Source organism: Neovison vison, chromosome 1, assembly GCF_020171115.1.
Source record: "Neovison vison isolate M4711 chromosome 1, ASM_NN_V1, whole genome shotgun sequence".
Taxonomy (NCBI): domain Eukaryota; kingdom Metazoa; phylum Chordata; class Mammalia; order Carnivora; family Mustelidae; genus Neogale; species Neogale vison.
Genome location: NC_058091.1, coordinates 98,636,224 through 98,648,287, shown reverse-complemented (window position 1 = coordinate 98,648,287; position 12,064 = coordinate 98,636,224). Strand labels below are relative to the sequence as shown.

Below are 12,064 nucleotides of genomic sequence, written 5' to 3'. Positions count from 1 at the left end.
TCTTTTACAGGTCACCGCCAAGACTGCCTTCCTATTTATTTTACCTCAGTATAACGTTAGCGTGCCTACAGCAGGTAAGAAAAGCACGAGTCCCCGTCTTGCCCTGGCCCCGTGAACTCGGAAGGCCTTGGAAAGCTTCCTGGTCCAGTGTGCATGCAGGGTCTTCTTAGCTGTTAAAGCTCAGCCTCCCACATCCTAGCTCTGCTAAGAGACAGCCTCAAGCCACGTGCAGCCCTCGGCCCAGGCCTCTGCCCTCTCAGGCCCCTCAGGTCCCACCATCAGGAACCGGGCACTGCACCCCTCTTCCAGTAGCAGAGTGCTGGGCAGCCTCTCGGTGAATACAGGAGGAATTTCTGTTTGCTGAATCTAGTTCTTTCTTCATTGGTACAGAGGGGAATCATGTTGTCTTCAAGAGGAGAATCTCTTCTTTGCCTGACTCTCCCAGTGACTCGCTGAAGGATTCTGGGGGCAGTCCCTTATCCCATGGCCTCCAGAGGATGTAGACTCGGGGAAACTGGGCTTTGGGGCAGCCCGATCCATTCCCTTATTTGAGAGTCAAGCTGTGGGGCACTAGAGAGAGAGGAGGAGAACTCCATGCTCAGGAAAGGAGAGACAGGAGCCCCATGGCCAGTGCAGATGGTGAGGAAACAAGGCCAATGCTTCCTCGTCCCTGGCGCACTCCAGCCCTGGCAGGCAGGGAGGGTTGTCGCACTCGGTGCCGTGTGGTCTGAGGTCCGATTACGCCTTCTCTGCTCCTGTCCCTCAGCTCTTTTATTAAAATTGAAGTAAAGTCAGAACACAGTGTTACCCGAGCTATTCCTGTCTCCTGAAAATCCTAGTACCTCAGTTGCCTCTAGATCCAGAGGTCCATATGATTTACTAACTTAAAAAAAGCATTTAGCTTTTCTCCCCTTTTTTAAAGATTTACTTGAGAGAGGGAGAGAGCGAGAAGGAGAGTGAGCGAGAGAGAGCACTGGAGCATGAGCAGGGGGAGGGGCAGAGGGAGGGAGAAGGAGAGAGAATTCAAGCAGCAGCTCAGCTCCTGCTGAGTGGAGCCCAACAACTCGGGTCTCCATCCCAGGGCCCAAAGGTTGTGACCGGAGCTGAAATCAAGAGTCAGATGCCTAACCAACTGAGCCACCCGGGCGTCCCCTTTTTTCCCTGTTTTTTAAGAAAGTTGTGCTAAAACACCCATAACACACAATTTACCATCGTTTTATAACCCTTTCTAAGTGTAAGTCCAGGGGCGTTAAGCACATTCACATTGTGCACCCGTCACCACTGTCCATCTCCAGAACTCTCTTTGTCTCGCCACGCGGACGCTCCGGACTCATTAAGCAGTAGCTCCTCACCCCACCCCCTGCCCTTCAGCTTCCCACAACTTCCACGCTACTTCCTGCCACTATGAAATCTGATGACTCTAGGTAGTTTATGTAGGTGGAATCATATAGTATTTGTCCTTTTGTGATGGGTTGAAATCTACTTTTGTATAGAAACCTTTTTCAAAATACATGTATGTGACATGTGACACTCCGAGGAAATTTATAAAATGCGGATAAACATAGGAAGATAAAAATCACACAGGACACCATCACCCAACTAACCACCACAGTTGACTATGATTCATAACCCACTATTTTTGCTTTTAGTAGATGATGAGCCTTCTTCCCATGCCATTAATTATTATTCTGTTCAGTAAAATATTTGAAAAACTGCAGAGTATTTCTTAATAGGGATTACCACAGATTATCTGTTCAATCCTGTGTTATTGGATATTTAAGTTTCCAGCTTCTGTTTTAAACACTGCCACTATAAACATCCTTGAGACTAAATTTTAATGTGCATTTATGATTATTTTTCAGGATACATTCCTATTACTGGAATTTCAGGGTCAAGTACTAGGTACATTTTAAAGGTTTTATATATGCATTGTCAGAATACCCTCTGTCATCTAATTCTTGTGACCCATAAGTCCTAAGTTTTTAGGGTTGGTTTTTTTTTTTTTTTTCAAATTTAAAATGGACAGGCCTTTTCTTTTTTTAGTGTCAGAATGCCAGTGTATTAATTTATAAAGAGATCCAGCTATCAGATGTTGTATTGGTATTTTCATTGCACTTCTCCCAGAAGTCCATTTATATTGGATGCCAGATCATAACCCAACACTGCTTTATTAATTTAGCATGAGAAAGCATGATCCTGAGGACTCTAGGAGCTGACGCGCGGGTGACCAGAGCATGCTTTTATTGTAGGAAGGGCCTCGGAGATACTGTGGGTTCGGTTCCAGACCACCGTTGTAAAATGAATAGTGCCATAAAGCAAATCCGATGAATGTTTTGGTTTCCCCGTGCATATAAAAGCTGTGTCTACACTCTCCTGTAGCCTGTTAAGTGTGCAGTAGCATGAAGTCTAGAAAGCAGAGTATGCACCTTAAGTAAAAAGTAGTTTCTTGCTAACAAATGCTAGCCACCATCTGAGCCTTCAGGGAGTTATAATCTCTGATCACAGATGATCGCCGCAAACATAATAATAACAAAAGCCTTTGAAATAGTTTTAGAGTTACCAAAATGTGACACAGAGGCAAGTGAGCAAATGCTGTTGGGAAAATGGCACCAACACACTTGCCTGACACAGGGTTAAACACATTAACCCTTCAATGTGTTTAAAAAAAAAAAAAAAAAAAAAGCAGTGTCTGCAAAGGGCCATAAAATGAGATATGCCTGTGTGTGTAAAGCCAGATCACAAGCAGAGAGTTGATTTTTGAGTTTGAAACATTCCCAGAGAAATTAGCAGGCAAGTGATATCCTAAAAGAACCTGTCTCCCACTGGGATGAGAAGGTAGACTTCTGGCTCCAGGGATGAACCTGGACCCTCTGAGCATGAAGTGCTTCCCGCCAGGATTTGGAGGTATGCCACCATTGATCATATCATGCTCTCATTTATTTTTTTGCTTTGTTTTAAAGATTTATTTATTTACTTAAGAGAGTGAGAGAGAGAGAAAGAGAGGCAGGGGGAGGGGCAGAGGGAGAGGGAGAGAGAGAGAATCCTCAAGCGGACTCCCAGCTGAGCCTGAAGCCTGACACAGAACTCAATCCCAGGACCCTGAACTGGAATCAAGAGTCTTTATGGAATCAAGACCTGAGCCTGGAATCAAGAGTCAGACACTTAACTAACTGAGGCACCCAGGCACCCCTCATTTGTTTGTTTTAAATAATTAATGAATTGATCAGTCAATCCAGACAAATGTGTATGTGCCTCCTTGATTGCAAGTCCTGGGGATTAAGTAATTTATAAAACATTTCTGATTTCTTTCTCTTTTTTTAAGAAAATTTTTTTAAAATTTTAATTAAAAAACAGTCTGGAATTTTTATTAAAAAACAATCGATGAACAAAGCAGTAAGAATTCCGAGTTCTCAGAAACCATGAAGAAGCAAGAAGAGTGAAGTGACATAAAGTTTTTAATTTTCATTTTCAATTTTTTTATTTGGGTAGAACTGACATACAATGTTACATTAGTTTCAGGTGTACAAGTTAGTGAATAGACAAGTTTATACATTTTGCTGGGCTTACCACAAGTCTAGCTATAGTCTGTCACCAGTGTTGTTACAATATCTCTGACTATATTCCTTATGCTATGCTTTTCATTCCTGTGACTTACTCATTCCGTAACTAGAAGCCTATATCTTCCCTACACCTCCCCCCATTTTGCCCATCCTCTTCCCCTTCTCCCTTCTGGCAACCATCAGAGAACAATACAGTTTGTTCTCTGTATTTATAGGACTGATTCTGCCTTTTTTTTTTTTCCTTTTTTTTCCTTCTTCCTCATCTTCTTCTTCCCTTTTTTTTTTTTTTTCCTTAAAGTAGGCTCCTTGCCTAGTGTGGAGCCCAACATGGGTCTTGAACTTACAACCTGGAAATCAAGTCCTGAGCTGAGATCAGGAGTCAAGACGTTTAACTGACTGAGCTACCTAAGAGCCCTTGATTCTGCTTTTTGTTTATTCATTTCCTTTGGTTTTTTAGATTCTACATATAAGTGAACTTATATGGTATTGTCTTTCTCTGATTTATATCACTTAATGTATTACCTTCTAGATCCATCCTTGTTGTTGTATATGGCAGGATCTCATCCTTTTTTATGGCTGTGTAATATTCTGTTCTCTCTATATATTCTGTGTTTGTATAGACACACACACACACACACGCACACATGCACCACATCTTCCTTATTCATGGATGAACACTTTGGTTGCTTCTATGTCTCAGCAACTATAAATAATGCTGTAGTAAACAAAGGGATGCATCTTGTCTTTTTGAGTGAGTGTTTTCTCTTTCTTTGGGTAAATATCCAGTAGTAGAATTATTGGGTCTATGGCATTTCTATTTTTAATTTTTTGAGGAAACTCCATGCTGTTTTCCACATTGGTTGGACCAATTTACATTCCCACTGGCAGTGCATGTGGGTTCCCTGTTCTCCACATCCTCACCAACACCTGTTAGTTTTCTGTCTGAGTCTAACCATTCTGACAAGTGTGAGGTATTCTTGTTGTACTGGTTTGCATTTCCCTGATGATGAGTGATGTTGAGTTACTTTCCACCTGTCTGTTGGCCATCTGTATGTCTTCTTTGGAAACATATCTGTTCAGGTTGACTATGCATTTTCAATTAGATTATTCGGCTTTTTGGCATGGAGTTGTAGGAGTTCTTTACATATGTTAGATATTAGCCCCTTACCAGATAGATCATTTGCAAGTATCTTTTTGCATTCTGTAGGCTGTCTTTTTGTTTTGTGGACTATTTCCTTGGGTGTGCAGAAGTTTTTTTTTTTTTTCTTGCTGTAGTCCCAATGGTTTGCTTTTGCTTTTGTTTCCCTTAGGAGACATTTCTAGAAAAATGTTGCTGTAGCTGATGTCAGAGAAATTACTGCCTTTGTTCTCTTCTTGGATTTTTATGGTTTCAGGTCCCACATTTAGGTCTTTAGTCCATTTTGAGTTTGTTTGTGTGCGTGATGTCAGAAAGTGGTCCAGTTTCTTTCTTTTGCGTGTGGCTCTCCAGTTTTCCCAACACTATTTATTGAAGAGACTGTCTTTCCCCCATTGTATATTCTTGCCTCCTTTCTCATAGATTCATTGACCATAGAAGCATAGGTTTATTTCTGGGCTCTCTCTTCCAATATATTGATCATTGTGCCTATTTTTTTTTTTTTTTTTTTGTGCACAAAGCATGTCTGATTTCTGACTCCTAGAGCTCACCGTTTATTAGGGCGGGATAGATAATAAACGAGTAAATAATAAAAAAATTATGGTTGTGATTGGGGTGGTGAAGGGAATAAAACATATGTGTGATAAAGAAAGATGAAAAAAGTAAGGACAGAAGATGTTGCCAAGAAGCTGACATTGGGGCTGAGTATGTGTGACAAGTTGTATTGGGGCAATGGGGAGGAGGGGGAGTCCAGGCCGAAGAAAGAACATTCCAGGCACAGGGATTAGCATGTGTGAAGGCCTCAAGTGAGAAACAAATATCTTGGCACATTCTAGTGCCTGAACGAAGGCCAGTGTGATGGGGCCAGCTGGGTTTGGCATTTTTCTAGGGTGCGGTTATTGAATTCTGCTCCTGGCATCCCCTTCCAGGCCAGAACAAGGCCTTGGTAAAGGTGAAGGTACGTTATAATCCATACTGAAACGAGGAGGTTTCAGTTACTGTAGGAAGAGAGGATGAAGTATTGTTAAATAGTATCTCTTGTTTAAATCTTGCCACCTGGGGCTATTTGAAATATGACAAGCAAATAATGAAGAGTGACAATGAAATCAGAACAGCCTGCTTCATTTTGTGTGGGGCCTCCTTACATGGCAGCTCTGTATGGTCATGTTTGGTTTGTAAGTACAGGAGGAAAGCAAACTCCTCCAGGGAAAACAGCAGTTCACAATAATGGGTCTGTTGAGGTTGCGATTTTTAGAACCCTACTCCCAAATCTCTTTGAGGCCGAGGGTGCTTGGGACCATATCCTTTTAGTATAACCTGGGTAAATTCTGATTTCTAAGGTTTCTTTAAATTTTGTGTAACTTTGCTCAATTCAACATTTATTTACTTATTTTTCAATTCGTCATTTATTTATTTTAAAGATTTTATTTATTTATTTGAGATAGAAAGAAAGATAGACAAAGAGAGACCAGGAGCAGGGGACCAGAGGGAGAGGGAGAAGCAGGCTCCCTGTTGAGCAAGGAGCCTGTTGCGGGGCTCGACCCCAGGACCCCGAGCCCAAGGCAGATGCTTAACTGACTGAGCCACCCAGGCAGCCCTTGGTTTGACATTTAAATTTGAATTTTAGTAGAGCAGTGACTGTGTTCATAAAAAAACCGTCTGCCATTTCTGACTCCCTGCGTCTTTCCTCGGCTGAGGTTTTCAAGTTCTGCAGACAGTAACTAAAGGTAATGTTGGTGAGTTTCTCGCCTCTGCTCTTCTCTCTTCCCTCCTCCCAGCTCCCTGCATCTGTTTATAGGGTAAGGTCACAAAAGTGCCACAAACTGAGTGGCTTACCAAGAGAGATTCATTGTCTCACAGTTCTGGCGGCAAGAAGTCCAAGGTCAAGGCATCAGCAGGGCCATGCTCCCTCTGCAGGCTCTGGGGCAGGGTTGGTCCCAGCCCTCCGTCCTGGCTTCTGGTTCCTTGGCTTGTGGCAGCAGAAAACGCCTCTCTTCATATGGGATTTGCACTGTGTGCATTCAGTCTCCACGTCCACATTTTCCCTTTTTATAAAAACATCAGTTACATTAGGTTAGGGGCCCACTCTACCCCAGTCTTTGACCTCGTCTTCACTCACGGCATCTGCTACGATTCTATTTCTAAATAAGGGCACGTTCTGAAGTGGCAGGGGTTAGGACTTCAACAGATGAATTTGCAGGGATGCAATTCAACTCATAATACCAGCCATAAGCGTATGATTTTGTCCCATTATAATGAGCTGGCTAAGCAGATTAAGCCCCAGTCAGAGAAATGGGCATTATTGTTATAGTAATAAGCTGTGCGCCTCCTGATGGAATGCCTACCATGCCAGCATCCTTGTGTTTTTCTTTACAGTCAACAGCCGTGAAGCAGGAAGTGTTCCATATTACCAAATCCCTACTGTCCTTATTCCCATTTTGCTATCCTGTTAGGGTCGCCAGTCTTAGCAAACAGAAATCCAGGACTGCCTGTTAAATTTGGAATTTCAGATACACAGTGAGTATTTTCTGTTTTCTCTTTTCCTATGAGTATATCCCAGATTATATGTGCTACATAACTATACTAGAAAATTATTCTTTATCAATCTGAAATTTAACTGGCTTTTTTTTTTCCTGAGTAGGCTCCACTCTGGGCAGGGCTTGAACTCAGCAACTCTGAGGTCAAGACCCAAGCTGAGACCCAGAGTTGGGTGCTTAACTGACCCAGGTGCCCCAGTCGCCTTGGGTTTTATCTGGCAACCACACACCCTGTCCAGCTCTGGCAAGGAATAAAATGCCCGGTTTCTGGTCTTACCATTAGACTCCGAGTCTTCTTCCTGTTGAAAATACCACAGAGTGTCAGTGTTATGGCCAGAAATAGAACGTAAAAGCTCAGAAAAAGATTCTTTACACAGACCCTTCCAATCCAGAGCTGGTGACACCAGATGGGTTTTTACAAGGTCGAGCATTTACAAGGTTGTTTTGCATTGTGCCATTAATTCGCCCAGTGACTCAAGGTCGCTGGCTTTTCTTCTGTCCTAGAACAGGTGACCCCAGCTGGGCTTAACATTTATAAGGTTGTTTTCGGTTGTGCCGCTCATTGGCTCAGTGGTCTCGGGAGCACTGCTTAACATTTGTTGTCTCCACCTTCTGCAAAACTGAGAGCTGTGGTCCTGGTCTCAAGCCCATGTGTTTCCTGAATACAAGAAGCCCTGAGAGTCCTCTCAAGGGCTTGCCCCTCAGATTGTCCTCAGCCCCACACTGTTCACATTGTCTGGGGACTCACTAGACATGCAGGCTCCCAGGCCCCACCACGCAACTACTGTGTCAGATCTTGCTTTAAAAAAACAAAACGAAAAAAACAACAACAAACATGTATTTATTTGTTTGAGAGAGAGAGAAAGAGTATGCGTGCTCTCGAGCAGGGGGTGGGCTGAGGGAGAGAGAGAATCTGAAATGGACTCCCGGCTGAGCATGGAGCCCGATGAGATCATGACGTGAGCGGAAACCAAGGGTCAGCCAGTGAACCCACTGAGCCACTCAGGTGCCCCCAGCTCTTGCTATTTAAGGAGATCCACAAGTGATTCCTGTGAAGACTGGGAAGTGCTGTTCTCAGTGTCCTTCATAAAAAGCACCAGGCAGGCTTTCACATGACCCTGCGCTTCTGGACACACTCAGCCCTGAACTTGTTTGCATTTTTCTCTGCTCTCCCAGTTTTGGTTGTTCTAGAACGCTTTGGTATGGGGGGAGCGGGTGGAGGGAGGTGAGGAGTACCACGGGGTAGCTTTGGGTTCGAGCTGTGTGGTAGCTCCCAAGAAGTCATGGCTGTGTTGGTAAGACTGTGTGGGTGGAGGTGGTGGTCGCTGTGCATTCCCGAGCCCACCTGTTGCTGCTCCCCTTGATTAACAAGGCTGGGCGGGGGCGGGGGCTCTTCAGGAGAAGGGTTTGTTTTGTAGTCCTTGGAGGTGACAAGGACACATCCCAGCTCTCGTGGTCCTCAATAGTGGCTTTATCGCCCCCAGCAGCGGGTGGCATTTTGCAGCTGGGAATGTGAAGGCCAGGGACTAGCCCCACCAGAGCTCGGCTGTTGTTCCCACGGTCCCTGGTAGGATGAGACACACCACCCTGTAAACTCCCAACAGACAGATGGTTTTCAGGCCTCTTTCAGCGGAACGCCTTTGTCCAGGGCTCAGGGCGTGTTTTTGTTCCATGTGCTGCCTGGCGGGAATTACCCTTGTCTCCTGCTTGAAAGACTGGCATCACATAGCAGACTGAGCCCCTGTTTGTCAGATAAGCTTGTGGGGGACAAAAGGGAAGAGACAGGTGGGCAGCAGTGGCTCTGGAGACAGTCTTGCTTGATTATGGAGCAAGCTACCCACCTTGGAGGGGGCTGAGACACACAGAGCTCCCTTCCCAGGGACCCACCCCAGGCTGGGCTGTTTCCACTGCGTGCAGCACCCAGGCCCAGGGAAGCCGGGGAAGGCTGGGTTTGTGAGGTGGGGCCGTGGAGAGAGGTGGGGAGAACCACCAGGGAGGCAGAGACCTGGCTCTGTCCTGGCCCCTCAGGTCAAACAGCCCCCAAGATTCCCTTTGGCCCTACAGTCCTGTTTGTATAAGGAAGAGAAGAACCCACATTCCCCAGTGTCCCTGGCCTTACTGGTCAACCTTCTGAAAAAGATGGGGAGTCTCTGACCAGGACTTATAGCCAGCCCTGAACTTGATTTCCACCCCCCCGCCCAAGTTAACTGAATGAAACTTGTTATTAAACTTACTGCCTTCCTCTGTTTGGTCTGCTCAAACAGAATCCCACAGACTGGGTGGCTTATAAACAACAGAAACTTCTTTCTCACCAGTCAGGAGGCTGGAAGTCTGAGATGGGAGCACTGTCAGGTGGGGCCCCTCTTCCAGGAGTCCTGACAGGGTGGAGGGCCCTGGGAGCGCCGGGGGTTCCTTTGTAAGGGCCCAGCCCCATGAAGGCTTCACCTCATGACCTAAGCACTCCCAAGGGCCCCTACCTGTAACACCTCTCATCGGGTTAGGACTCCAGCAAGTGACTTTGGAGCTGGAAGCGGGGACACCTTCAGAGCAGGGCACCGATTATTGAAGCCTAACAATTGTGTAGAGAAGCCGGCAAACCATGAGTGGTTGGCTCAGTGAATTTTCACGACTGAACACATCAACGCCTCCAGTGACCCCTTCAGCCTAGACCTGATTTTCTCCATGTTCCTGTTACGGCCCAGAGGACTCCTCCCCTTCAGTGTGCAGTTTTAGAGGTTTAAGTGAGTGGAACCCTGAGTGCCTGTGGCTGAGTTTCACCAGCCAGAAGTCAAACAATGGCGTCCTTGACCTGCTGCATCTGCCATTCTCTTGTCTCCTCTGGCGAGTTTTTTTTTGCTCTTTTCCTTCCCTCCCACACATCATCTGACCCAGACCCCATCCCACATTTTGCTTCTTCACATTCCCGTCTTTCCTGATCCAATCTTGTCTTCTGTCTAGCTTGGGTAATTGTTTTCTTATTCAGTTCTTACTGAAATAGTTTTTGTTCCCAATTTAACAATGGACTTGTTGACATTGTTATCTTTATCCAGGGGGAAGAGGAAAAACTGTGATTCTAGATTTTTCTTTTTCTTTCCTCTTTTTTTTTTTTTGCACAAGATCCTTGAAGAGTTATTTTTCCTTTGTGAATTTTTGCTTTTATTTATTTTTTTGTAAGCTTACACTTGCCTGCATGTTGACGTTCTCCACGTGCTGTTTGTTGTCTGCACAGGTGGATTGTAGATCGAAGCCTCAACGTTTGTAAACTGCAGGGGTGCTGAGTGTGTGCTTGGCACCTCGGAATCATTGCTGTATTTGTTCCTGGCAGCCATGAGGTATGGGGTTTACAGCCTTGTAAAAAGGAATGGTACTTCAAGAAAACAGTTCCAGAGTTAGGCCCTTTTGAAAGTATCCTTTTCTTATCTATTTTACTAGAAAACTGGTGAAAATCTATCCCAAATCCTGTAACTTGGAGTTAAAATGGTAACCTTGACGATTCCCCAGCTTGATCTTTAGTTACCTGGCTGGAGGGGGGTTTGTGTGTGTGAGGAAGGATTGTATAAGGGCACATATTTTTTGCTAGGGCTGCTGTGACAAAGGACCACAGATCCAGTGGCTTCAATAACAGGAACTCATTGTATCACGGTTTTGGAGGCTAGAAGTGCCAAGATCAGGGTGTTGGCAACTTGGTTCATTTGAAGGTTGAAGGCCTATTCCTTCCTATTCCTATTTGAAGGCCTATTCCAGGCCTCTCTCCTCAGTGTATAGATAAATGGCCGCCTTGCCCATGTGTGTGTCTGTATTTCCACTTTCCCCTTTTTGTAAGGACACCAGTAAAGTTGGATTAGGGCTCACTCACATTAATCTCATTTTTAACTTGATGACCTCTGTAAGGACCCGGTGTCCCCGTGAGGTCATGTTCTGAGGTGGTGGAGGTTAGGACTTCAACTTAATCATTTTGGGGGGATGGGGAGGAAGAAGCCACATTCAACTCCTCTAACAGCCGAGTGCATGAGTGCCTCAGTGATGCTTGTAGCTCTGATGTCACCGGCCACAGCTTCCGGGTCTGGAGGCCAGTGAGCGCGTGGCCTGGCAGCCTGGCCGACAGAGCCGGAGTATGGTCAGCATGCTGCCCTTTGAGGCTCCGTGCCCCGCGCCTGTCCTCCACCCATTCACCTCCTGGCACCTCGAGGAGAAGGCAGGCCTTCAGGTTTAACAGATGCACCATCTGTAGGATTTGAAGGGAGGCAGAAGGCCAAGAGGCCTTGGCCCCTGTCACTGGCCGCATGCTTGGGGGCTTGGCCCACCCCTCACTAGCTGTTGGCCTCACACCTCAGTTGCTAGGTCGGCAAAATGGGCAAAATACATGGGCTTCCTGGGAGAGGTGACTGATGCCACTTACAAGATGTGTTCACTACCACGCCTGGCGCAAAGCGTGTGCTCAGTAAATAGATGGTTGTCGTAGTCTTGATCCTAAATAAGCACCCTCATGGGAGTACTTCCTGTGTGTGATGTGCGGTGATGGTTGTTCTTTTACCTTCGGATTCTGGTGGAAGTGTCATAATGATCCCGTCTGTTTGTGTAGCCCTTCACGGTTTGTAAGTCCGTTATCTCATCCTTCTGCCTTTGATGGTCTAAGGTAGATGGCCTGATCCTCCTTGTCTGGGGGCAGGGTGAGTGCGGGCAGGGAGACCCCGATCGCATGATGGGCTCCAGAGATGAGCTTCGGGTCTCTCCATCTAGTCTGGGTCTCTGTGGTAAAAAGAAAAAAATAAAAAAAAAAAATAAATAAAATAAAATAAAGCAGTGAGGTGGGAAAGACAACACCTCCTACT

General features: G+C 45.5%; 1 protein-coding gene across 1 annotated transcript in view; it reads left to right on the top strand.

Moving 5' to 3' along the window:
* Positions 1–12,064, top strand: part of TRAM2 (translocation associated membrane protein 2) — an 82,069-nt gene that overhangs the window by 41,829 nt on the left and 28,176 nt on the right. The window contains exon 2 of the mRNA XM_044252850.1: positions 11–74. Coding sequence (XP_044108785.1) covers positions 11–74 — 64 coding nt within the window. The remainder of the gene's footprint in view (positions 1–10; positions 75–12,064) is intronic.